Here is a 26,612-nt window from a genome sequence, read left to right on the forward strand (position 1 = left end):
CGATACCTGGCCCTGATATGAGGTGCCTGAAACTTTCTACCGCGTGACGGTACACTGGATCAGGCCGTTGGGGTCAGATTGAGGTGCGTATACTTCGGCATCTTTGCCGGTATTCTTCAGCCCCTTGTGCCAACTCAGGTCTTGTGAAGAGTCAGCAAGCAATCGTTGAAAGCAGATGGAACGACGACTGACCTATTTCGAAGTAGTGCTTGTTCGGAAGGGAGTAGTCCACGGCTTCGACTTCGGACACGGCTTCCAGGATCTGCTCACACATCTTATACAAGGTGTTCTGAACGCTCGGACTACTTTCCTTTGCGAAGGTTTCGAGGGTGATGGTTCGAGCGGACTCCCACGCCTTGTCAAATTTGGGAACTGCAGAATGCACCTCCGCAACACTGCGGAAGGTGCTCCAGGTCCATCCGCAGTCGACTTCGGTGCTCAAGATTCGGTTGTAAACGTCCGGTAGGGTCGTATACTCATCCTTGTAAAAGCTGTGGAATGCTGACCCGGTACTTTTGAGCACCAAAAGCCCCGCAATGGCAGAACGAATACTGATACCCTTGCCTTCGTCCGCTGTCGCCTCGACATTCCTGGTCTCCGAGCCATCACGGAAGAAAGAGTGCGGGTGAGGCTCGCCTCCTACGGTCAATCGAGTCCATCGGTGGGTGACAACCTTGACCCAGGCGGAATGGATGTGCTTGTACTTCTCAACGAAATGGGAAGCAACGATTGCTCCGAAAAGCTCGGGCGGCGTGACAGGATGCTGCTTGGCCATGATGTAGACGGTGTTCTTCATGGTGTCTGTTGCTACGACAACGCTGTTGTCTGCTTTTGTGTATCTATTCCCTCTCAGCTGGGAGTCAACTACAACATGTCCAGATACTCACGAAGTCTCGATATCTCCTTTGAGGAGCACGCATACTGTCATCTCTACCACTGTCTGGGTCCCCGTCTTTGCATCCTTATGGACTTTGTAGACCCGGATGTTGTCTTTGCCATACTGGGCTGCGGAAACTTGAGGCATGATTCCCTGGGATAAGAGAGATAAGGAAGGTACTAAAGTTTTGGTGTATGGGGAGATGCTGGAAGATGCTTTTTTTCACCTTGATTCTTTATCTATCTAGGTTGAGGATGGGGAAGTTGCTGAATATATGTATCAGAAGCTGTTGAGCTCGATCTATGGAGCTGGCCGGGGCGAAAGGTTGCAGCACGGCGACCTCCGAAGTCGGAATTGCAGCAGCTATTGGTCCTACGATATCAACTTATCAAGTTGATTTGGCTGCAGACAGCACTAGCAGAATGTGACGAAATATGACGAGAAGTGCCGACAAATAAATTGGTAGAGGAGCTGTTCGCAGGATACTCGTACTCGACTACCTAGACAACCTCATCGAAGGCTCCTTGGCATGTACTTACACTCAGCCTTATGCTTGTGAAGTCGATTACTAAGGTACCTTAAGGCTTAAGGTACCGCGGTGCTAACATTGAATGGGGCTTAGCCCCTCGTCTATTTCTGATCTCTGGCGATGGTCTTTGGCGGCTGGTGATGTCGAATTAAAGGCTAATTAACGGTACGAGGGTACTTCTAGCTTTTTTTGATATCCCAGAGCCATCCCCCCCCCCCCCCCCACCTCAATCCAGCGCTGGATTTACTTGATGTATCAAGGGCCCATCAACGAGCCGAACACTTAGGAATGACATCCACTTTGCTCAAAGAGCACCGCCATTCATTCTTTTGAGTGCTAGGTTCACAACCGAAGTCCACGTCCACCAAGCGTCTTTCGTTTATTCATAACTCTCTTCACTCATTGAGTTTGTCTAACTCTACTTGCACCGCCAGGGGACCTAATGGAATTGCCTCATGGGGGAGTACATTGGTCTGTCGGAGTATGATTGCAACAGAGTCGCCGTAAATGAGATGTAATGAGCCAATTCAATGGACCGGCCTCCTCGGTGACGCCAACACAAAACAACATCTTCAGACATGGCCGCTCGCTTTCCCATCAGGGTCCTGGTGAGACAAACGGTGCAAGAGAAGGACAAGAAGCTCGATCGCTTGCCAATGCGCTTGTCTTTGGGCCCCGGGGTACCTCGCTTGCGCCTTCAGGGCAGCCGCCCGGTAGCTTTAGCTCCGACTTGAAGACCGTATCAACACCTCGAGCTGGGACTCCGAGAGCAGAGCTGGGTGGTTCTACCGGCGGTGACTACTTTGGAATGGATGGAGCAACGTCTTCTGAACAGCGGCAACATGAGTTACGAGACAAGATCAACAAGGAAACAAAAATCAAAATCGGCTCAGAGAACTTGTTGGAGGCCTTGATTTCGAAGAATGCCAAACAGACAAAGGACCAAAGGCAGAAAGTGGAATCTGAGCTCACATCATCTAATCGGAAGCTCCAAGAGCTTAACCTTCAGCTGGAGAATGAGATCGAGCGTTCTAAACGTCCAGCGACGCCCGGTAGAGACCGCCTTTCTGGCCTCTTTCAAGGAAGTCCTCTCAAATCGCCCATTAGGGATGAGAGACTATCACAAGACCAATTTTCTTTGCTGGAACAAGAATCAGAGTCCCCAACATTCATTCTCGCCGAGATTCTTCAAGCCTTGGAATCAGAGGGCATGCAGCCTGACTACTACGTTGATCGAGCCAACAGCCTTGTCGAGTTGTTCAAGAGATACCCGACTCTGAAGTACGATCTTGCCTGGCCTATCTTTGGGCTAAGAGTGCAGACTATGCTTCTCAGTGAAAGTCGAGAGGTCGTCGCCGCAGGCTACCGAGTTACGAGACACGCGATTGCAGATCGGCAATCTCTAAAGACAATTCGTAGCCTGAACACCGACAGTCTCGTGATCTTATCGCTAATTAAGGAAAGCAAAGCGAGCATTGAAAGGGAACAGGCCCTCAAATTTGTCCGAGCATTTCTGGACGTCAAAGAGGGTATCAAGGAACTCTCGAAAGCAGTTATCCGTACTGTTGTTTCCATTGCGGAGCACCACGAAGATCGTCTTCGAAACATAAGCCTTTTGACAATATCCGAGATCCTTGTTCGAGATCCGGCAACCATCGTAACCGCTGGAGGAATAGCCCCACTCGCTGATGCTCTCGTGGAAGGATCGTATCATGGATCGGAAAGCTTGGCTATGAGTTTTCTACATTTGCTAGACAAGCCACAGCAAAGGGTCTATCTGCCATCCGGTCACGAGCTGGAATCAGCGTTCACGCCTTTTACCGATCCTCTTACAGTCCATGGTCATGAGGAAAAGCTGAAGTCGAGCGCAAAATTGCTTGCCGCCATTTTGAAAACATGGCCAGGCCTCTTCACAGCCGTCAGTAAAAATTTCTCAGCAATTCGGTCTTTGCTCCAATCCTTGCAGTACCCTGTGCCAATAGCCAGAGATCTGATTCTAGATCTTCTCTTCGACGTCTTACACATACAACCTCCTTCCTGGACTTCATCTTTTCTGGCAGGCCGCCGATTGACCACCTACGGTCGTGTTGCCAATTTGAAAGCAGACACCACAGAATTACCCTTCAAAGCCGACATTGAGGAAGGAAGCAGCTTCAGCCTTATGGACCACTTTACGGCTTTGCTTCTTGCTGTTTTCATGCAATGTGATCTAGTAGCGGTAATGATTAATATTTACCCTGTAATGGCTTCCGTGACTGACATTTTGTCTAGTCTCTTTCTGAGCTCATTGAGGATACCGATGATTCCATGTTAAGGAGAAAGGCTACCTTGCTTCTGAGTGAGGTCTTGAAGCTTGCGGACCATTGCTTGCCAACTGCTGTCAGCGCTAACCTACAGCCGCTACCGGGACTACTCGAAGAGTCGGTTCGAGAAGGAGAACAGGAAGGTTCGATACCTAGCGGGATGATTTACCAAATCGACAGTGTCAACCGTACTTTGCAGCGCTCCAGTCTAGCATCCAAAGCACAGCAGTCGGCCACCGCTGCTAGGCATGTGGATTTGAACAGCTCCTCCCGGCCTCCCGAGCCTGTGAAGAGCAAATTGTCCGTAGACATAGATGAGCTTCAATTTCGATCTCTCCTATTGGAAACGCAGGTTCTCACCACAGCCAACTATCTGAAATGGAAGTGGGACCTCATTAATGATCTCATTGAAGGACCGCTGCTCAATTCCAAACGTCTTGAAGAGTCGATCAAGGCGAGCAAATTCATGAAGCGACTGATTGGATTCTTCCGACCATTCAAGTACAAATTCTCTGATGCGCGTAATACCAAGCCAAACCAGCGTTACGTCCGCACTGGATGTGCCCTAATGAAAACACTTCTACGGAACCAAGAAGGAATCGCTTATCTGACAGAGAGCAAACTGCTGCGGCAATTGGCTGAGTGCCTTGCCCAGCTGGATAGGACAAGTGGCCTGACAGCCACACAACCGCTTTTCTCTCCCTATCGAGTCTCGGAAACATTGGCCGGAGGGTACTTCGCACTCTTGGGTGCTTTGAGTAGCGATCCCAAGGGACTTCAGATGATTGAACGTTGGCGCATGATCAACATGTTTTATCATATCATGGAGCTAGACGGACGGGAGGATCTCATACGCATTCTTCTCAGCAACATGGACTTCTCCTTGGACAGTCATCTCCGAGTCATGTTGTCCAAAGCGTTGACCTCTTGCCCGAAGAGCGTTCGCATCTATTCCACGAGACTTTTGCGGAAGTACGCAACGTCCTCGACGCAAGGAGCTGGTCAGGGTATGAGTCAGGGAGGTTGCGAATGGGCCATCTGTCTTTTGGTCACGCAACTTTACGATCCGGAAGTGCAGGTGTGTGAAATTGCTGTACAAATCCTGGAAGAAGTCTGCAACCAAAGAGCACAGCTCGAATACGTCGTCAGGTGCCGTCCCGCTTTGGATCATCTTGGCGCCATCGGCGCTCCTTTACTTCTACGGTAAGTCGCACAACCTTCCTACCAAAGATCTCACAACTAAATTATCAGCTTTTTATCTACGTCACTGGGGTATCAGTACCTTCACGGCCTCGATTATATCACCCAAGAAATGGACGATTGGTTTCTTGTGAGTCGGCTCCCACTCCGTGACTACAAACGCTGACATTTAGATAGGGCCGAAATGATGCCTATGTTACCTTGGTAGAAGCCTCACTGTCTCGTGCACTGATGGTGCTCCCAGAGCAACCCAAGTCTAGCACTGACGAGCAACTCAGAAGTCAAGAATACGGGACTGTTCCTCCGCATTTCTACAGAGAGCTTACGAGGACGATCGAAGGGTGTCAGCTCTTGCGAGACTCGGGACATTTCGATGCTTTCGTCGCGAATATCCGGGATAAATGGGGTGAGCATGAGGATTCGGAGACAATGCTCAAGCTTAAAGGCTCACTGTGGGCTGTCGGCAACGTTGGATCTATGGAACTTGGAGCATCTTTTCTAGAAGAGACGGACGTTGTGGGGTGGATTGTGAAAATTGCAACGTCTTCCGAGGTCATGACGATAAGGGGCACAGCTTTCTTTGCCTTGGGCTTGATTTCGCGCAGTCTACACGGGATGGAAATCCTCACAGAGCATGGTTGGACTGCAGCAACTGACCATCTCGGCCGTTCACTCGGATATTGCTTGCCACCGTACCTCCAGGATCTCTTCTCGATGGAGTCTCAAAAAGTATCCAGTTCACCCGATCAAAAGCCACCATCATTGAGGCGAAAGCAGATGACCGATCCCGAGGAAGACCCCATCCAGGCTCGCATTCTCAGCCTAGCCGGCGACCTTGGCAACACAGTGCTTACCAAGAGAGCGGCGAGCGATCTCTTCGGCATCAAAACCAAGGCACCTGAGCTATTCACTTCGGTAGCCCTCTTTCGAAAAATCATGCTCATCCTCGAGGGGCATAATTTCCGCCTTCCCGTGCGTCGTTTTGTGATTGATTTATTTGACAAGACAATCATGAGGCGGATAGTGCTTGAAGAAGAGTACGGGAATGATCATGAGCCTTCGGATGCAAGGAGTGACTTGGTAGGCTAGCAGCACCGTTGACGCGGTCTGCGTTGGACTTGGTGGGACGGCGGCTCGTCACGGCAGGCGAGGTGGGGAAGGATGCATATCTCTTCATTCACATAGCGACGGTGTTACTTGGCGGAACTTATACCCATGTCATTTATGTTCAAGGTACGGTTGGTGATACGTGGCAAAGAATGGATAGGCAAATGAGCAAGCATAGAAGTTGCATATGGGAAGCGGTCAGTTGTTGAAGGGCACGAAGGGGCTGGAAGGGTACTTTGGCCAGGTTATGCACGATGGAAAGTAAGTTAGTGGGATGCCAATTGGCCATCGAAGATCTTTTTTGGCATCACACGCATATGGCTTTTGGGCGTAATTACCGTTTTTCAAAAGGGCTAAGGTACCTTAGGTAAAGTAGGTATGTTTTTTGGGGTAAGATGGCTTAGGTAGGTAAGGTAATAATGCATGTACTCCAATAAACATGGCCAGATGCTGGCCAGATAATTTCGTAGTCAATGCATCAAGGTACAGTACGAGTACGTTACGAATTTATGATACTACACCTCCCTCATCGCGTGTGAGCTAGGGTTCAGCTAAGCTTTAAAGGTATCTGAGCTGGACTTGATCATCTTCGCCAGCCAATCAGAGGGGGAAGTGGGGGCAGAGAACGGGGGAGAGAAGTTAGTTCAGCCGCGGTTAAAGTAGTGTGTCTTGGAAGGTAAGTACTCTGTATTATTAGAGTATGGAAAATAATATTAGTTACGAGTATACTTTATGGTCCGAGGGGTCATGAATTGATCCGCGTCATAGAGAGTCCCCGGTTATCGATTGTTATTTGTTGAGCGATGATTCGGTGGATTCCTCTGCCATTCGTGCACCATAATAAGGCAAAACGAACAACAACGGCTGCATATGTATGAACAGTATGAATGATATGATCTACATGGATTCTTTGCGCCCCCCGCCGGATGGGGCAGCAGGACGACTTCACCATCATCCCTTCATATCTACATACCCTATCGACATATCCTCCGCCCATCCGGGCTAGAGGGGAGATAGAATAAGAAGAAGAAGGGAAAAAGAAAGAAAGAAAGAAAGAAAGAAAGAAAGAAAGAAAGGCGGCGGCCGTGATCCGAGATGATTAGAGTATGTCGTAGCAACGACTCAAACCACCCCACTCTCCATTGGTGCATAATACTTGACATCCCATTCCCTCGGTCTCTTACATTTCTCTCTTCTTCACCAAAATCCTTCCTGCCTCTTCCTGCCTCTACCTGTCTCTGATAAGCTCTGCTTTGTCCTACCATCTCCGCATCCTCTTCCCATTGGACAGTAAAAATCATCCCACACCGACCCGCCAAACCGAGATCGAATCCTCACCGTGTCAGCCTTCACCCTACTGAAGTTGCATTCTATCACCTAAAGTACCATCTGCATACGCAGATACCCACTTGACTCCATATTCTTCCCTGGCCTATCCATCGTCAGTAGGCTCACCGAAGTCTGCCCAGGCCGGCCTACACTGCCCTTCGCGCAATTCACCGGCCCATCACATGGAGGAAACTGAACGGTATAGATGAGTCTTCTCCAAAGACAAGGGGCCCCAAGTGCACCCGCCGCGAATATTCCCCAGGATAGATCTACTCCCTCTACCACCACTGCTATCACCGCTTCCATGGATGCCGCCCCCAAGCAAAATACCAGCACTGTGGACCCACACCGTGACGCCCGTGCCATCGTCCGCCTGGTCCAATGCTCCCAATGCTCCCTCCCACTTCGAACGCCTCTCACGCTGCCATGCGGCAACTCACTGTGTCGGATCTGCCTGCCAGAACTTCACATCAGGACAGGAGTTACATACCCCATGACGGCCAACCGGCAAGAAGGCTTCACGTGCCCATTTAAAGAATGCGGGAGGGACCATTCGTTGGGTGATTGTAGTCAAGATGTTACTTTGGCCAAGGTCATGGATCGAGTGAGCATCGAGGTCGCCCATTCCAGGCCTTTGACAAGCCACACACCGACACTGCTGGACGAAAGGCCCCGTTGGAGGAACGTGGTCGATAGCTCAAAAGAGCCTAAGCATCCGGCATCAAGAATTCTCAACGGGGGACGCTTGGTCGCTACATATACAATGGCGGAGATCGGGGAACTCAAGTATGATTCCGAGGTTGCCTACCAGACAATGTCACCCACAGGAGACAGTTATGAAGATCTGGATTTTACCATGCTAGCCCACCTCAAGGAAGCTACAAAGGCCGAGCTCGATTGCCAAGTCTGCTATGCTCTAATGTTGGACCCTTTGACAACAACTTGCGGACACACATTCTGCCGGAAATGTGTGGCTCGTGTACTAGACCATTCTACCATGTGCCCAATATGCCGAAGGGATCTTCCAATGCCACCCGGTGTTCGAAATGTGCCCGGAAACAAGAGGCTGTCGGAGCTCCTTACTGGCCTTTGCCCGGACTTAGTCGCTGCCAGGGCTGAAGCTGCTGCACAGGAGGAGGTTCTTATGCTTGGGGAAGAGAACGTTCCACTTTTCATTTGCACGCTTGCGTACCCGTCAATGCCCACTTTCCTTCACATTTTCGAACCCCGGTATCGCCTCATGATCAGACGCGCTATCGAAAATGGGGATGGCAAATTTGGAATGCTGATGTACAATCGGAGGGCCGCTCCACAAGGCAACTTGGGCTCTGTTCAATTCCTGCAGTTTGGAACTCTGGTCCACATCAATAGCATCGAAATTATGCCAGATGGCCGAAGTCTGATTGAAACCCGAGGGATTTCCAGGTTTCGGGTCAAGGACTGGGACATGCTCGACGGTTACATTGTGGGCAACATCGAGCGTCTCGACGATATCTCACTGGCAGAAGAAGAGCAGGTGGAAGCGACTGAAACCACCGACCCCGTTCCAGCACAACACGACCTGATAAGCCAGATCGACCACATGTCGACCCAGGAGCTGCTGAAAATCGGCACTGACTTCATCACGAGGATGCGGGCTGCGTCTGCTCCTTGGCTTCACGAGGGTGTCCTTGCATCCTACGGCCCTCCACCAGATGATCCTGCCCTTTTCCCCTACTGGTTCGCCAGTATCATACCGATCGGGGAGGAAGAGAAATACAGATTAATACCTACGACAAGCGTGAGGGAGAGGTTGAAGGTTACAGCACGTTGGGTGCGGCGTATAGAAGCTCAAAGATGGTAAGAGAATCCTCGGTCTCCACTTGCCTCCCACCCTTGTCGCTCGTGTTCGACCAGGGTTTGCTCACTCTATGACCAAGTTCAACATCAAGGGATGACACCGAGTCATCGGACTCTGACGATGAAGGAGGCGTCTCTGCCTCGGACGACGATTCTGTTACGCAGACGACTGATGACGTCCAAGTATAAGTACTAACGCATATGCCTTCAAACAGGGCCTCTAGTACATCATGTACTGTCTTATGACTATTTGCAAGCATTGCGTTGGCATTCATGGCATATCACTTCGCACCATATTCACAGCGATCGTGAAGATAGAAAACAACCAACCTTATGTGATCATTGGTAGCATCTTGAAAGCGCATGGCGTTTGGGCATTGGGGATAGATCGAGAGAACAGAGCGTGGGAAGGGTTGGGAAAGGCATGCCCTCAGCAATGAAACAGTGCACACGGCGTCTATCGTGAGCGGCAATGCCGGCTTTTTGCCACATAGCGAAGCAAAGCATATGTCTCCTTGCAGAGCGGGGACTGGGGGTGGTGTAGATATCTTGACACACAGCTTCAAAAAGGCAGGAAGATAGATTTTACCACATCAACGACGGGCTTAGCCGTGCCATGTGAAGGAAGGCAACGTTCAATTGCGTTCGCTTCAGAATTTATCCGGGCAATCATCGTTATAGCTACAAACAAATAAATTAGGAGCGCTGCCAAAAAACATGGCAGCTGTAGGGATGATGTACCGTGAATCCTGACAGTACCAGCACGTAGGATATAGCTCATTTCCTGTCAAACACTTTTGTTTGAACTGCTCTTTACATCGATTGACCTGGGGAATTTGTTTTTGGCTTGGTAACTATTCATGGACGAGGAAAAATAATTTACGGAAAGACTACCCATCTCCCTACCATGTATCTTAAGTAGAGTAACTATCTTACTGCTCTACCTAGCTCACTCTCTCCAATGATAGCTTTACGTTGCCGTGCAAAGTCGCAATCGAATAATCTGACCAACCATAGCCCACGGGTGATGGCTCGCCCGTTTCCCTCACCCTCTAGACTCCGCAACAGAATATTCCACCTCGCCCTCCTCGACGATCCGTCTGCCCACGAGCAAACCTTGACTTCTCTCTCCTTCTCACGGACCGCCATCTCTACCACAAAACCCGCGCGATACCGCTTCTCCTGATTCAGTCGGTGCGAAATACGTCCCTGGACAGCCATCCCTCGGATTCCTCCAATCCTTACGGGTTGCCGCCTTGAAGAAGTTGGAAATTTACTACCTCCATCCTGCCGACTTCGGCTCGTTCATCGACTTAGGGTAGGAAAGGGATTTGTATTTTGAGAGGAAGGGTAGAAATCCAGCATTCTGGCAATCTGTATCCAAGACTGGATCACACGCTCCGCCTCCAGCCCCTGAGCCCTTGGCGATGCCTCTCTTCTCCCACGGACGTCCACTGCAAAATGCCAAGATCTACTCGCTGGCTCCGCGCGCTGTGCAATCTGAAAGGCTGAAAACAGTCGATTGTAATTTTTCGCAATTGAGACCTCGCGGACAAGATTGATATGATTTCCGGGCCTCAGCGGAGGGATGTTTGGATGAGCAAGAGCAAGACCGATTCCCCATATGGGCTAAGAATTTGGATCTAGTCTTGATGAGAATATCACGGCTTTCCGCACATCCAAACTACATTTCCATGCAGATCCAGAGTGGAAGAGGAAGGATTTGAAGACGCTTTTGGAGGAGATTGAGAGCGTACTGGGTGATACTGGGGCGGCGAGCCCCACAAAATGGTTTGGGGTGGGCGGTGAGGACGAGGAGAATGGCAGTGAAATTGCATGACTCGCATATCACGTTGGTAAGAGGCTGGGAGAGTCAGGAGCAAGGGCAAGCTCTTGCGCGAGGTGCAACTGTGAAGCTATTGTCTACTATCACTGTGCCTACGTGAAGCTCACATACGCGTACTGACATGTCTAGTATCACGATCCCAGCCAACGAATTTCCCGCCAACGCATCTCTGTTCCCTTGTGCCCCGAGAATCCACTTTCTGCTGACCAACTCCATCCAAAATGGGGTCTATGTGGATCTAGGGAATCCTGATAGTCTCGGGAAAATGCTTTACTAAGTCCCCCATATTTTTCGAACGCAAGGAGGAATGTCCGAAATGACAGCAACTGGAATAGGCTATTTATTAATTTCCGATCTCGAAAGCTCCGCCAGAAGTTTGTCGGTTCGACCAATGCCATTATTGCCACTCGAATGCATAGCCTAGAGAACGACAGACCTGTACACCTGTCGGGAAAATCCCAAGTCATCAGAACAAGACCTAGACGCTTGTCTGCACCAGGCGAAAGGCCATGTTCGACCTCGAGACGATCAGGGAGGGCCAACGCGCGTTCAAAACTCGCTCGCACGTTCAAAGCAGCGTAAGCCATGTAGCAGCATATGAAATATATGCCTTATGCTCGTGTGTGACAACATATCCTCTATGCACTGGTGCGACAATCATTGCATGAGTGTCGTAACGAGATTTCCGTGGAACACCATCTATGAACGGCAGTCATCCAATATTCCTGTACCGAAGTTCCAAAGGATTGGATTTTCTTACAGTCTCTTCGCAGCATACGGGCCCGATGGCTCGTCCTGACGCCTTGAATCTTCCGGACCCCGCGGGTAAGGCTCCCTGAAAGACCACTGTGATGGCCACCATGAGCGCTAAGATGCCAATGGTATCGGCTTCGTTTTGGATTCTCAACATCGTGCCCGCGAGGCGTAGTGTCAGAGAAAGTGTGAAAGTCCAAACGGAGAGCGGTTGTAAGCCGTCAGAATTCTGATCAACAAAAAATGATAGTAGCAGCTGCGATGGCGAAGTACAGAGGGTTTCAACCGTTTCTCCGTCCAAGCCGGTGAGGTGCGGAGAACCGAGCGTTCTTCTGCGCGTCGACGAGAGCTCGCAGGAGAGAGACATGCGGCCGAGTCTTGGCCGAGGGGGGGGCCGTTCTGACAGAGTCGAAAATCTTGTTCGCGGACCTCGGGCGACTCGAATTCACCGTCCTTTATATGTGGGTCTCGTCTGCAAGTGATCAATGGTTCTGTTCTGGCACTTTTCAGGAGTTTCAACTCTCGCCAAGGCTTTGTGATTTCTAGCAGCAGACAGTCAAACCTACGTACGGTATGCTTATACCGGTATAAAGCAGTATTAATATAATAGACCATGGTATGCAGTTCGATAGCGGCTTTGGTATATGTACAGCGGCCACGAATCCAAGCAGCCGTTACGATGCCTAATACCTTTCTGCCCGTTCGTCATTCCGTCCCCTCTGAAATTTCCACGCCCACCCCCTATCCACACTTTCCCTATCCATCGTCTCCCTATCCTTCTTCTCCCATCCCTGCGCCCTCCTTCTCGGTTCCCATTCCCTCTTCCATTCGCCCCTCCCAGGCCCAAGAATTCCATCACTGACCTCCTCTGCCGGCCTTCGAGCCACAGCCTCATTCCTTTCACCCTCAAAGCCGTCATTCTCACCCTCCCCATCCAAATTTGGGTGGTCATCACTCCTCCCTCCTTCCACTTCTGCTTCTCTTGGGAGATAAAACCTTCCCGCCCGTACCCTCATCCTCCCCCTTTTTAACTTCATGACTTTTCCCCTCCGCCACACGGCGATGGTGCGTTCTCGTAACGTATGCCGCCAGCATATGCCTCCGCTCTCTGCACCTCTTCTTCTCTTTACCATCAATCTCCTCATTACCAAGATCGAGCACTACATCAATCGCACTAATCAGTCCCCTCACTAGCTCTAAGATATCCTCTTCGTTCTGCTTCCGAGGCCCACCGGGCTCATAAGCTATTAGACTGCGTAGATTCCTCACTCCAAGCTCGCAGCCACGAATAGCGCTCATGATAACGCGCCAATCTCGAGGCTTCTGGAGGAGCGCAACTTGAAGGTACATGCCCAGAGCCTTAGCGTCCGGATAAGATAGGGTCTCCGTCATTATCTTGACCAGCTTTTCCGCATGAAATATCGAGTTTCTATTCTTATTATCCCTGACGCAACAACTCAGAGCGATTCTGAATGTCTTCGTCTCCACACCTGCCTTGCCTGTCAAATCGCCAGATGTCAACTCGTCGACAAGCTCAACGGCGAGCTTTGCGGATCGTCGGAGACGGAGTAGACGTAGATACGTGTGATAATTTTCGCTATCGGGAATGATTCTGTTGTCGCTATCAGGTGAGGTGAGGAGGCCCCAGTAGTTCTGCGCAGCACGGGCACATTTGAGGCGAACACATGCGTCTACTACAAGGGAGAGGGTGTTGCGGCCGGGACGTACGGCTGACTGAGTTGCCCCAGCGGCTTTGGGAAGAGGAGCTAATGGATCGCTGGGCAATTCGGGGAAGTCGTCTTCCTCTCTTGATGACGACAGTACAGTCTCGAGCTCCACGTTGGCTGGTGAACGGGGTAGGAGCTCCAGGTCGTCATTAGGTCCAGAGGCTTCTCCAGCTCTTCCGAGAGCTGGATCGGCTAGTCTGGCTACTTGTCGTGGTAAACCCATTGTCTGCTCGAGTAGCGAAAGGATGTCGTCAAGATCTTGAGGCTCACCGCCAAGCGACAACAATCTTCCCATGGCACAGACGAGTTTCTCATCCAGGTATAGATCTCCGCTCATCCAGCGTTGTCTGACATCCACCCAGATCCTTCGTCCTTGGTGAACTGCTAGCGCTCTTATTTTGTTTCTTCCCGTACCTTCCCCCTGGAAGTTGCTTTTTGCCCATTGGTCTCTTCAATTGCCTTACTCTGTATACCGTTCAATATGGTTGTGAAAGTGAGGTTGTTGGGAGCACCACTGCCACGAGTAGGTAACTCGGCCGCAATGCCTAGGAGGGCATCAACGTCGTGTGCCAGAGCACAGACTTTCAGGACCGCGTTGGTATGAATGATCGACGGCCTGACAGGGCTGTTCTCGGCGAACATGGACTGGTATATTGAGAGAGCACGGGAACAGATCTGCGGATTTCGAGGACACCAGGAGAAGCCGCGGAAGAGTATAGTGAAGGTATAGGCATCAGGCAGCTGCGCACGCTTCTTCATCTTCGGCACGCGTCAGGCTTCAAAACACGGAAATGGTGGACAAGAGAAGAGCTTACCTCATTATACAGCTTGACAGCGTTGGGAACCCTCGCTTTACTCATCTCATAGTCAATGAGATGATTCCAGCTAACGGTAGACACCACATCTCTGCTGGCCAGTCTGACAATGTCCAGTGCTTTCTCGAATTGGTCTTCTCGCAGCAATGTGACCGTGTGGTCTGCCAGCTTCACGGGATCCTTCAGCCAGCGTACTTCGAGTGCCAGTTTTGACTTTTTATCTTGTTCGAATTTGGCATCACTGATATGAGTTCGATCATGAGGAAAAGGTGCCGGCTCGCTGCCTGGCACATGTCGAGTCAAGTAAGCCTCTGTAGCGTAGCCTCGTCGAAGCCATATTGAACATCGAGTTGCTTGACTGGCCAGGAGATGAGGAGGGGATGATGTCAATATGAGCTGGGTACTGCTGAGGCGGGAGAAGACGGTGCGTATACAGGTTCGTATACAAGCGCTGCAGTGGAGCATTGAAGAGGATTACCAAGACTCAGGAGGTCCTGCAGATGTGGAGTTGAGTTTGGTTGGTTGGTTGGGGAGGGTAATTTTTTCGTCTCGAATGGAGCTATTGACAAACGAGGAAAGGGCAAGCAGACGAAGGCAAAACTTCACTACTGAGTACTGGTGCTATGGTAAGGTAAGGTAAGGTAAGATAAGGTACCTGAACCTCGCTCAGCCTTCAGCCGTCAGCCTCTTCAGCCTCTTGAGCCTTCAAACCTTTAGCCGTTAAAGCTGCAAGTACACCGTAGTGGTTCCCGAGTAGTTGGTAAGCTTGTAGGCATATTGTCTAGGAGATGCTCTAGACGGCCTCTAACGTAGACCTCCCTTTAGTTCCCACGGTTGCGCGAGCTGCTTTGACGCGCACGGCGTACACGTACATAAGTAAGGTAACTAGGTAAGGTAAGGTAAGTAGGTAGGCTCATGGCATTGGCATGGCATGGCATGGTATGGCTAAAGCTTAAGCTTCCGTCGATGTATCTCGCATTACTACCTTACTATTACTATTACTACCGCCACTACCACCACCACCACCACCACTACTTTATAGGGCTGAGAAGTATCATCGTTACCACTTCCTCGGGTCTTCAATTCAGAACTTGCCCAAACTACTGGATTAGCAGTAGCTTTGCCTCGATTGAACCATCGCCCTTGGAGCGTAGTCACCTCTCTGTAGGGCAGAGGTGGATTACTGAACACCCAAAAGTATATAAAACACTACAGTCCCCTTGTTTTGCTCACCGCACTGATCTCGAAAAACGAAAAAACTCCAAGGATCTGGACGGCAATTCAGATGCATGATAGCAAGTAGCAACATTAAACATTCAATCTGCTAGTGGCCTCGCTGCTACCATTCTACATACAGTAGCATGCCGTGAAAATTGGAATCGCTTCAAGCCGCCGTCAACGAAAGCATCGCCGCCCAGTCGCGTGCATTTGGTCTGCATCCCATCTATCGGCGCTCTCCGGGAAACAACGAGCGACTCGGGAAAAGATAAGAGCCTCCACCTTCCGTGTATGTGCATGCGTGCTGAGGAAACAAGATTAATTCATCTGGCTGGTCCACCCTGATTCCATCGGCCTCGGGAGCTTGCATTCCTGCATGCTTGCCGCCGGTGAGAAAAACGCACAGCAGAAATCGTACCAGCAAGGAAATGAAAGAACAGTCGTCATCTCGTGCTGCGCAACTCGACTCATGAAGAAGACAACAACATCACAGCCACCCTGCCCAATGCATGATGACTCCGTAAGCTATGACTGCAGATAGCCGCCACCCATCAGGTATTCCTTTCCTCCACTCCCACCTATATGCTTTTGACCAGACGCTTCCGATATCGTACGCGAATTATCGAGGAAAAGGACAACTTTGAGCATAGCAAGCCGATCCCCATAGGAGCATAGTGATGGAGGGTATTAATTTCTGCGCTGCATGTCAGCATCGTCTTCCTGCCCTTGTTGATCAAGGTTGTTCGTACATTTGTTGCCCTTGGCCGTAGGGCGAGTGCGGGTACTGTTGGTAGACCTGGCCGTTCCCCTGAGCCTGGTACATTTGGTCAACTCCACTTGGGTAACCGCCGGATGGAACTTGACCACTGGCTGGCGCGTATCCAATCGGAGGTAGCTGAGGCCGGCCTGGTCCAGGTGGGTAGTTCTGCCCTCCTGGAGGTTGGTTGGGGTCGGCCGATGGTTCACTGCCTCCGTTTGCAGCGCGCGCTCTCTCTTCTTCAACCTTGCGCTGATTGTCTTCTTCCTTTTTACGTTGCTTCCACTCCTTTCGGATTTCTTTGAATTCTATAGTGATGTGTTAGTAGACGCTAAGCTCATGCTAGTTAAGCGGAACCACAGAAATTCGATGGAAAGCATAAGGCTACATGCAACGTAATATAAGGCTTAGGTTGTGTAACTTGACTAGTAAATCCAGAACCAAATCATGGGGAATTTTCGCGATCTAACCAGAAACGCGACTTTGCGACAATCAAAACAAAAAAACACGTAGACTAACCTTCCGGTGTACGCTTTTGGCCATGCGACTGCATCGTAACATGCGCGTTCAAGTGGTTCAGTGTACCGTATGCCTTCTCGCATCCTTGCCACCCACATTTGTACATGCGTTCAATCTCTTCGTAGCGGCGACGAGGGCGCTTGTGTTGTTGAGCACCTGGAATTGGAACAAAAGAGTAGACCTGAGAAAGCGGGTGAGGATTCTGTTCCAAGGTCTAAGTCAAAAGGACGGTGTAAGAGGAATGCGCGCTACTCACCTGACCCGAACGTGGTCCGGCACTGGATGGGGTTCCTTGGGCTGAAGCGCCTGTCCCAGGCGAGCTGTATGGTCCCCCAGGCATTCCATGTGGATGGCCAGCGTATTGCTGCGGCCAGTGTTGAGGGTATCCAGGCGGTGGGTGACCTTGGTAATGACTCATGTCGTGGGGCGCGTATGGCGAATACGGTGGGTAGGTAGGACTTGATGCAGCAATGTTTGGATCTACAGGTACATCCGCGTTAGACTTAATGTGTGGAGGATGATGATGGTCATTCGAGTTTCCATCTTGCAAGGACATGGACGGACTTGTTGCTTGAGCCATACTTCCTGTATTGGCGTGACTGAGCTGTTGTTGAGCGTAGTGTTGACGCGCGACGTATTCTGGATTCAACTTTGCTGGACGCGCCGAAGATGGATTCACAGAATACTCAGACGTTGATGGCTGAGAAGGAGGATAGGTCGAGGGTCGCCCTTCTTGTTGCGGTGGGTACTGCGCGGTAGATGCCGAATCTGGGGCAGTCTCTTAGGATCGGGTTCTCGGTGGCCAAAGCTCAAAGCGGACGTGTGGGCAAACCTGACTGCGAGTATTGGTCGGATGCACCTCTGTCCATCAACTGCGACTGTCGCCAACGATGCATCAGCCTGAGTGCTCAGTGAAAACAAGGTCACCGCCTGTGGAGAAGCGAATCGACTTACAGAATCGCAATAGTGGAACGCCGGTGAGCTTGTTGTGAATAGCCTCCAACTAGAAGTAGTCGGTGTCTTGGTGAGATGTCAAAAATCAAGACAGGACACTAAGACCACGCGACGACGGTGTGGTGTTGAAGTACGGAGCCAAGCCTGGAGTAAGAAAGTGTCGAGCTTTGTCGGACGGCACGAAGGTTTCCGCTCAAACCTCGTGCTCGGCTCAGATTGAACGGGGCCTCGCTGTTGCAAGGGATATGGCGTGAATGAACAACCGTGTAGCTTCAGAACTAATTTTAGAGGCCTTGGCTAGTGAGGCGGTTATTGATAGCGTTGAGGCCAAGTACGGGAGTTATGAAGAGCCCCAGATTTCACAAGCCGTAGTCTTCACACTTGTACAAAGTGAAGTGGTTTAGAGTGGTACGGGATTCCAAGTACTGGTGTGTGAAGGAAGCGAGACTGGCGAGGAAGTGTTGACCGTGGTGAAGCAGGCAAGTGCTATGCTATGCCCGCCACGCGAGTTGTTAAGCTAAGGGGGGTTTTATTCGTGGGGCAAATTATGAGGTTGGCGCTTTCTTGCCGACTTTGACTTTCGATTTGGTGGTACTCGTGAATCGAGGCCTTTGAGGTGAAGGCTCGAATATGGAAGATAGTAGTACTAGGTCGGCGATCGGCAGGATCGTCACCGTGTACCGAATGGTGCAAACAGTTCGCTCAGCACTTGAGGGTAAGGCGCACTTGACTTTACCGCAGAGAGGCAGGATACTCCGGCTACTCCGCTGACTTTTCACTTTCTCACACTTTTCAGACTTGCTCAAGTGCGTGATTTCCCCGCAAATTATCAATTGACAACGACCTTGAAGGTGTTCGATACGAGTTGGATGGGAGATGGCCGGCGGGCAGAATGGGAGGGAAATCTGTCACGCCAACGACACCTGTATTCCGATTAGAGAGGAGGGAGTGAAGCGTTATAATATGTGGCTTCTTACGAGGTTTCAACCCCAGCGTTGCAGTGTTTCGGATTGTGGATGGATAGTAGGTCGCGATCGTGCTTTCCTTTCTGATGATTGATGATGATGATTGATGATGATGATTGATGATGATGATGATGATGATAATGTTGTGCGCGTTTTGACTTTGCCTTGCTGAGGACGCGTTTTTGCTTTGCTCTGCCTCTTTCAAACTCACACTCAACGGGATCGTTCCCTTGTCTGTAAACAAGAGATCAAATCTGGTGATGCTCGATTTGGTATAGGCTGGACGACTGCAGTGGCAGACGCTACTGATGAGGCTATCAGGTAAGCTAGCGTGGATGGTTGGTGTTGTTAGGTTGGGATGAGAATTTTTAGTCGAAGGTCGAAATTACGGTCGCACGCTAAGGCCACTTAGGTCGATCTCAATTTTCGACGTGTGAAATTTGTCTCGGGAAGAGAAAGGGGAAGGGAAGGGGGGGGGTTATCCCTGCCAAGACAACCCGGCCACTCTTCGGCGTCTTACCGACTTTTGGTAGTGAACAGGTGGCTAAGATAATGGATGGATTGAATTGATGGGATGATGAAGGCAAAGGCAAATGCAAAGGCAAAGGGCAAAGGGTTTCAGCATGTGTGGTGGTGTGTAAATAATGAATAATGTGTGAATTGTGTGTGTAGTATCGAGGCTAAATGAGAATCCAACTACGAAGAGATGCGGCTAGAGTCTTAGGAAGTATGCAAGGCTTTATAGCGACAACCGCTCGCTCCAGGTGGGATCACGGCCAGTCATAGGGGGGTTATGCTTGGTGAATGGTGATTGACGAAATACTCGTCTGACTAATACTTTGTGGGACTGGCGCGTAATGAGGTCGAGGGATGAGTTGTCAGTGGGCGAAGGTGAAAGTGGCGTAATTAATTTGAGGGATGGCTAGCAAATGGGGTGACAGCGCATCCTCTTCCACCTTCTCTTTCAGGCCCGCAACTCCGATGCATTCTGTCCACCTTTTTCATTGGGGAAGTGTGAAAGAGGCGGTGGGCAATAACACTCATTTTATTTATGGCCAACTGCATAATGATGATTGGGACAAAGTGAAAGAATGGCAAGGCAGAGGAAAGGCTCAGGAAAGCACCGAAAGTATAAAAAACAAAAAGAAAAAGAACAGAAAAAACAAAAGAAAAAAAAAAAAAAAAAAACAAAATAATGGCAAAGGCGGGGCAGGAAATCCTGTGGTCTGCTTCGGCTCTCGATGCCGTCTGTTGGAAAGCGCTTCAGAGGACAAGTTATGATTGGTCTGCTCCAGCGCATAGACTAGCAATTCTGACCGATGGTCGACAAATCATGGTCATACTCAGCGTCTGGACTGCAGGATCATTATTGTTCAAGATGCCTTTTCATGCAACCCAGGAGGACTTGTCACTGTAAGCCCACCATTCACGCCGCAGCCTCATCGGCTGGCTATCTGGTCTTCCCAGCCTACGGAACTAAGGGCTGAAGATCTTTGGCCGCAACGGCCGAATTTAGACAAGGGTAATTGCAGGCTTCTATCTGCCTTCCGAAGGAGGGGACCTCGTGCTCGACGCATGCTGCAATGCAACATCATCATTTGCTCTTCCACATGTGGGGCGGGGCGTCTTAATCCACGCCACCGTCAAGGGCAGAGAGATCGGGAAGCCTTCGCGAGGTCGGATCTGTGTGGCTGGAAGCCGTTGAACGTGGGGTCTTGGTCGGAAATAACCGTATCTGAAGGAAAAAACAATATATTGGAAAGTATATCAAGGCACATGACGACGACGAGATTAGAAGCGGCAACGAGAAAGCTTTTACGGCCATAACAGAGAGATGCGAAGGATCATGGAAGAAGTGTCGTGGGATTTGGATTTTATATCGCCATTTGTAGCACGTTGTCGACTGCGGCAGCTACAATACTAGCGGAACCCAGCATTTCGGATGACCGTTTTCCTGGGGTTCTCCTAAGGCACACGACCGAGTCACCGACCATCTAAGATCCTTGGCCTCGAAGAGTAAAGCTTGAGGCTATGCATGGACGCTATATCTGAGCCTCTTCTTGAATTGTTACCGGCGTGTTCTACTTCAACGCAAAAGGTTCCTACAACATCGACCAAAATTATACACACATCCTTTTCTGGGACGGCAAATAATTTCGGCCTGCTGAACATGAGAGGGTCGAGGGGTCCTTGATTGCTTTACGTAATTGATAAGGAAGCGGAGATACAAGACTGTGTGCATCCTTGCCATTTTGCGAAGCCTGGGCAATTCCCGCCGAACAGTGAGTGGTTGGATCAAAGCGCCTGCATGAAACCACACAAGATCGAATTCGAACCGTCATCGACTCCTGCATATGAAGAGCAGCGAGGCTTTTCGCAATAACTTTTTAGATCTAGGCTTACGTGTCTCGCGTATCATATCTGTAGCAGGAAGTTCCATTGATTATCTGATGCTACGGCCATTGGGGGCCGAGCCTTGTCTGAAAGAGGATGGAAGATGCGATGTCGAATACGAACAACGATAAATGTTATCGTCGCCAAGAGGTGGAGGCTGGAGAACATTCCAAGCATTGGTCCTTTGTTAGGCAAGGAGACAGGGGCGCAGGAGCCCAGGCTGTCACAAGGTCCGTTCCTTCTGGCAGCTTGGATCGCTGATATAACGACAATGACCTGAAAGACGTTGAACCGTGGGTGGCATTCGAGTTCGCTAACACGCCGCCGAAAGGACTGGACCTACAGAGAGGGAGTGTTTGGCAAGCAACGCAGCCTAAGCCGACCTGTCGACGGGCATAAGCATCAGGGTTTTGAAAAGAAAAGCTGAGGAAAAGCTGGAGAAAAGCGACGAATGCAAAACTGTACTAGGACGGTGGATTTTGGTGCGCGTCCGCTTACCTTAGGCTATGTTGAACACCGCACTACCTTAGCTCGTCAAATCCACAGGAAGAAAAGTACAAAAGCCGGCACCTCGATCAAGGCCAAGTTGCAATGGCATAGACGATCTAAAAACTGTTCACTACACCTGATGATCAATCTACTAAACCATGTTGTCGTTTTCTAAGTTAGGGATGTCTATGATAGCACTCTATGATGTTGGCTTTTGAGTCTGCAATGACTCACATCACCACTACCGCCATAAAGCTTTGAGCTTTCATTTTGTGCAATTCTCCTCCAACTAATCCACGGACGCCTGCCTTAGCTGCTGTAGTGATGCCGGAAAATACAAATGAAATCTAATGAGGAGATGCCAGTCGAACGCCAGTCGGAGGAGGAACGGGCATGAGTCACCCTGAGGTGACGATTTGAAAGGTTGAAGTACTGTAAGTCGGTCTGAGTTGATGATAGTCGGCAAGCACCAGAAATTCGGTGAGATGTGTTATGACAAAGAGGCACCTGCCGGAGCCGTCGTCGATAAGTGAGGCAATTACCAGCGTCGACCTCCACCCATAGGTGCAGCGTTCGAGCTCGTGAAACCTCCACGTCCACCTCCGCGACCTCCACCACGACCATAACGACCACCCCCTCCGCCACCACCGTAGCGAGCCATCTCGTGGAGACGAGGATCAATTTGCTGCTTGGATTCTGTGAGAACAGCTACTAGATCGCGTGCCTAGTCGAACCTATCAGTACAATTTAGGATGCGGGGCAGGAACATTGAGCGCGCACCTGCTTGGAGTCTGTAACATATTGGTCAGCATTTGCTGCCTTTGAGATAAAGCAGGAGATACATACTCTCAGTTGTGAATAATGTAATGGCAGTACCCTTCGATCCAGCGCGACCAGTACGCCCAATACGGTGAACGTAATCTTCCGAGTTGTTGGGGTAGTCATAGTTGAAGACATGAGTAATGTTCTTGACATCTTCAATGGGGTTAGCATTCAACAAAAGTCATGACGAAAAATGATGTCAATGTTAGTCGTGAGGCAGTATGCATCTGCAAGACTCTCTGCATAGCTCTCTGCATGGAGACAACATCTCATAACAACCTGGTCCAAAGCGTGGCAAGTATCATGGTCCTGGATAATCCTGGGGAATGCAGCTTGAACAAGTCAAGAAAAATCCAATCCGCCTCGGTACCCTGATGGTACATAACGAGACGGAATGAAAGATGTAGCAAGCCACACTGCAACGGATATCCAAGAGCTTCTGGCTGGATAGCCAAAAGAAATCATGATGAGCCTGGACCAGAAAGTAGCAGCTGCAGCGCGTACGTCTGCAGAGAGCAAAGCTTCACAGAAACAGAGCCACACGACGTCAATTGAGGAAATGGGAAAGGAAGGGGGAGGTGCAGATCGGCGGTCAATCATACCAATACCACGTGAAGCCACATCAGTGGCAACCATGATGGGGCTCTTCCCCGTTTTGAACTCATTCAGGACCCAGTCGCGCTCGTTCTGCTGCTTGTCGCCGTGGATTGCTAGACCAACGTCAGCTACGGATAGGCTGGAAGGGCGAGCTCAATCAACTTACACAGCGCTGGCCATCCGTCTTGTCGCAGAAACCTAGTTATCTCGTCTGCTACACGCTTAGTACCTGTAAAGAGCAAGATCTTGGAATCTCGGTCTTCCATGATACGCTCAAGATGCTTGGTCATCTTGTCACGTTTGTCGAATTCAGAAACAATTTCAACGATTTGGGTGATACGATGATTAGCTGAAAGATCCATGGATCCAATATTGACCTGAATGTAATCTTGGAGGTAGTCCGAGGCCAGTTGACGGACGTCCTTAGGCCATGTTGCAGACCACATGCATGTCTGACGGTCCGGACGAATCTGGCCGATGATTTTCCGGATCTGTGGCTCGAAACCCATGTCTAACATGCGGTCAGCTTCATCGAGGACAAGATAAGTGACACGACGAAGATTAGTCTTTCCAGATTCCAGCATGTCGATAAGACGACCGGGTGTAGCTATGCAGACTTCGACGCCTTTGGCGAGGTCCCGAATTTGGCCACCTTTGGGGACACCGCCATAGACACAGGTGTTGCGGATACGGGAGGATTTGCCGAATTTGGTCATCTCCTGTTGGATCTGCACAGCTAGCTCACGGGTAGGTGCCAAAACCAGTACGATGGGTCCATCACCGGGAGCGAGGAGAGGCTGAGCATTGATGTGAACTATTCCAGGCAGGCAGTATGTCAGAGTCTTCCCTGATCCAGTCTCTGCGATTCCAACCACATCACGTCCAGAGAGCGCCATAGGCCAGCCTTGAGACTGGATGGCTGTGGGTGCAGCAAAACCTTGAGCTTTTACCTCATCCATGACATATTTGGGGAAACCAGCCTCGTCGAAAGTGTGGACAGGTCGGGGTACATTGTTGCCTTGGATAGTGATCTCCTTGAGCTTGCGGAAGTCTGCGACTTCGCGTTCAGAGCGAGCAGAAACCTCGGAATCCTCCTTGTAAAAAGACTTTTCGAACTTTGGCATTGTGGATAGATCTATGCCTTTGTCAGACATAGTGCTACCAAAACAGGTAGTAATCATACCGAATGACTGAATCTTCAGATTGGCGCCTAGATTCGACATCTTGTCGCCACCTGCACCTCCAAAGCTTGCTCCTCCTCCTCCGTAGCCTCCTCCTCCGCTGTAACCGTTGGTCGATCCACCGTAACCGCCTCCGTTTGAGAAGCCGTTTGAGTAGCCGTTGCTGCCACCTCCAGAGTAACCGTTGGTTCCACTGTACCTCGAAATCATGTCAGTGAATGTCAACACCTAGCCACAATGACGCGGGACAGTAAGTGATGAGGAAAGGAACAGCAAGTGCCGAGAGAGAGTGCAACGACATGTCATGCAGGGACAACTTAGACTGCAACTTCTAGACCTTGGATAATCATACCCGCTGGAATAGGCTGTAGAATAGTCTCGACCTCCTGAAGTTCCACCCGAATTGTGGCCTGGATAGTCATCGTACCCATTTGAGTATCCTCCCCCTCCTCCACCACCACCACGGCTACCGCCATAGCCACCACCGTACGACATGTTGTCGGTTGTTTATTGATCCAGATACACCAGTCTCGTGTCTGTAAGAGAACAAGGATAGAAAGAGAGAATACCGAAACCAGGATAGGGGATTTGTTGATGGTGAGGGTGAGGACGAGATGTGGTGACAAGGATGAAAATTTCGTTACCGATGAAGTTGAAGCCAGGGCACGATTCAAAATTCTTTAGCGCCCTTCTGTTACCTAAGCAATCTCACTAAGGTACCTTAGGTACCTTACTTCGTGCCAAGACAAAGACTCATCTACTCGAGTACGTGTGACGAAATAAATTGTCAGTTTGGGCAGGCTGCAGGTAAGAAGAGACTTGAGAGACGTGTTCCACGTTCACAATCCATTTTTATTGTAAATAAAAGCTAGCTTGTTTACCTAGTCATTGAAAGCTGCATGCGCTGTCAAAGATGTATGTGCGAAGCAAAATATCATCTCTCTACGGCTAGTCTAGGAGTTGCGTCTGGGGTCCTTTCCTTCCCCAAGATAGTAGAAAGCTCCTTGGCCATTCTCTACCTAAGAACAACCTCTGTGTCCACGGTCATGTAGCATTTACCCCCAAGCATTGCCCGACCTAAGGAAGTTCCAAACTTTCAGCATCTCTCCATACCTGTATGAGGAGGGGCGCCGGACGTCACGAACTAATACTCCACCACTCCGTAAACCACTTTCCCACAGGCACTTCCCTCCTTTACTGTCCATGTGAATACATGATCAGCCTCAGCTCCTCCAGGAAAGCCTCGATTATGCTTCGATTCTTGGAGTAAACTTTCTCTTGTGTCTATCTGGAATCTAGCATAATGCACCTCCAGCACCATTTCTAAATTCTTCAAGTATTTGGAGTGTCTTTAGGTTGAGGCCCAACTCGTTTGTCAAGGCTTTATATCGAAACTTGTTCCACAGCCACAGCTGCTTGTAGCGGCTGGATTGCCCACTATCTTGAATTGGCTTCCAATCAGCTCCATAGTGAAGTCAACCTGACTCCCCTTCAGCAGCTCCAGACTTGGCTCGTCCATAACCACCTTTGCCCCCGAAAAATCGCTCGACTCGAATATTGTATCATCTTCGGGAGATATTGCAGATGTGTTGGTAAGAGACATAAGATATTGAAAGCCGTGGCACCCGCCGGACTCGACTGTGACTCGTAAAGCAAGATTAGGATTGGAGTCCTTGGACATGATTTCTTTAAGACGCTGGAACCGTTATTAGTAATTGTAGTGTGATGGGGTAACGAATAATGAAATGAACATACGTTTGCAGCACGTGCCGTGATATCTATGAGCATTTCATTACCGTATTCATCTTTTCGAGGATTTGCAGTGACTACTGCTGCTTTGGCAGCGGTCGAAGCGGAGAACATGCGCCGCTGTAATGGATGGCCCGGGCTCGCTGGGGCGGATTGAAGGAGAGGTCTGCGACGATGTGATATGGTGGAAGCATGATGCTTTTTCGTGACAGAAGATGGTAGGAGGAAATCGGGTATGGATGCGTAAGAATGTTGACTGGCTGATAAATGTCGTTGAGTATTTGCGTTAGATGTGCTTGCTGTTCTAGCAAATGCAAGCTCGTGCTTTGCTACCCAAACAAGCGGCCGCAAGAGCGTTCGAATTTCCATTATTGTAGGTGCAGCAGTAGAAGATTATGCTGAAAAGAAATGTTTGGGTCAACGTAGGGACGTATTGATTATTGGCCACTGCGGGGCTAGCGATTCTGCCGACGCCAGCGGAGGTAACAAGCCAAACAAAAAGTACGGCAATCGAAGTGCAGAGACGGTTCAAAGAAGTCATATGTGAAACATAGACCTCGTACAACAGTATTTCGTGCTCATATTGTCAACGTTCGAGAAGGCTCTACCACTGCAATTGCCACTTCTTGCTGATAGCGCGCC

At 50.0% G+C, this 26,612-nt stretch overlaps 8 protein-coding genes across 8 annotated transcripts; 2 read left to right on the plus strand and 6 right to left on the minus strand.

Annotated features, from left to right (window-relative positions):
• Positions 1 to 36: 36 nt before the first annotated feature.
• On the minus strand, positions 37 to 1,024 carry HO173_007959 (uncharacterized protein; the record flags this gene model as incomplete). Its single annotated transcript, XM_037309859.1, has 3 exons — positions 37 to 140; positions 193 to 839; positions 888 to 1,024. The coding sequence occupies 3 exons, from the start codon at positions 1,022 to 1,024 to the stop codon at positions 37 to 39; spliced, it is 888 nt and encodes a 295-aa protein (XP_037163156.1).
• Positions 1,025 to 1,923: 899 nt separating this feature from the next.
• HO173_007960 (uncharacterized protein) lies at positions 1,924 to 5,998 on the plus strand (the record flags this gene model as incomplete). The annotated part of the gene is made up of 4 exons (XM_037309860.1): positions 1,924 to 3,624; positions 3,678 to 4,912; positions 4,961 to 5,039; positions 5,087 to 5,998. 4 exons carry the CDS (start codon positions 1,924 to 1,926, stop codon positions 5,996 to 5,998), a joined length of 3,927 nt encoding a protein of 1,308 aa, XP_037163157.1.
• A 1,552-nt stretch (positions 5,999 to 7,550) lies between these two features.
• Positions 7,551 to 11,024, plus strand: HO173_007961 (uncharacterized protein; the record flags this gene model as incomplete). The annotated part of the gene is made up of 2 exons (XM_037309861.1): positions 7,551 to 9,184; positions 10,832 to 11,024. 2 exons carry the CDS (start codon positions 7,551 to 7,553, stop codon positions 11,022 to 11,024), a joined length of 1,827 nt encoding a protein of 608 aa, XP_037163158.1.
• Positions 11,025 to 12,734: 1,710 nt separating this feature from the next.
• On the minus strand, positions 12,735 to 13,805 carry HO173_007962 (uncharacterized protein; the record flags this gene model as incomplete). Its single annotated transcript, XM_037309862.1, has 1 exon — positions 12,735 to 13,805. The coding sequence occupies one exon, from the start codon at positions 13,803 to 13,805 to the stop codon at positions 12,735 to 12,737; it is 1,071 nt and encodes a 356-aa protein (XP_037163159.1).
• A 98-nt stretch (positions 13,806 to 13,903) lies between these two features.
• On the minus strand, positions 13,904 to 14,790 carry HO173_007963 (uncharacterized protein; the record flags this gene model as incomplete). Its single annotated transcript, XM_037309863.1, has 2 exons — positions 13,904 to 14,269; positions 14,326 to 14,790. 2 exons carry the CDS (start codon positions 14,788 to 14,790, stop codon positions 13,904 to 13,906), a joined length of 831 nt encoding a protein of 276 aa, XP_037163160.1.
• Positions 14,791 to 16,276: 1,486 nt separating this feature from the next.
• HO173_007964 (uncharacterized protein) lies at positions 16,277 to 20,989 on the minus strand (the record flags this gene model as incomplete). Its single annotated transcript, XM_037309864.1, has 5 exons — positions 16,277 to 16,608; positions 16,820 to 17,021; positions 17,076 to 17,587; positions 17,652 to 17,697; positions 20,942 to 20,989. The coding sequence occupies 5 exons, from the start codon at positions 20,987 to 20,989 to the stop codon at positions 16,277 to 16,279; spliced, it is 1,140 nt and encodes a 379-aa protein (XP_037163161.1).
• Positions 20,990 to 22,159: 1,170 nt separating this feature from the next.
• On the minus strand, positions 22,160 to 24,716 carry HO173_007965 (uncharacterized protein; the record flags this gene model as incomplete). The annotated part of the gene is made up of 7 exons (XM_037309865.1): positions 22,160 to 22,345; positions 22,402 to 22,412; positions 22,468 to 22,596; positions 23,046 to 23,153; positions 23,207 to 24,175; positions 24,224 to 24,414; positions 24,649 to 24,716. 7 exons carry the CDS (start codon positions 24,714 to 24,716, stop codon positions 22,160 to 22,162), a joined length of 1,662 nt encoding a protein of 553 aa, XP_037163162.1.
• An 880-nt stretch (positions 24,717 to 25,596) lies between these two features.
• HO173_007966 (uncharacterized protein) lies at positions 25,597 to 26,339 on the minus strand (the record flags this gene model as incomplete). The annotated part of the gene is made up of 2 exons (XM_037309866.1): positions 25,597 to 25,917; positions 25,977 to 26,339. 2 exons carry the CDS (start codon positions 26,337 to 26,339, stop codon positions 25,597 to 25,599), a joined length of 684 nt encoding a protein of 227 aa, XP_037163163.1.
• Positions 26,340 to 26,612: the final 273 nt, after the last annotated feature.

Source organism: Letharia columbiana (genome assembly GCF_014066305.1).
Source record: "Letharia columbiana isolate WasteWater2 chromosome Unknown Sc0000027_s0, whole genome shotgun sequence".
NCBI classification, from domain to species: Eukaryota; Fungi; Ascomycota; class Lecanoromycetes; order Lecanorales; family Parmeliaceae; genus Letharia; species Letharia columbiana.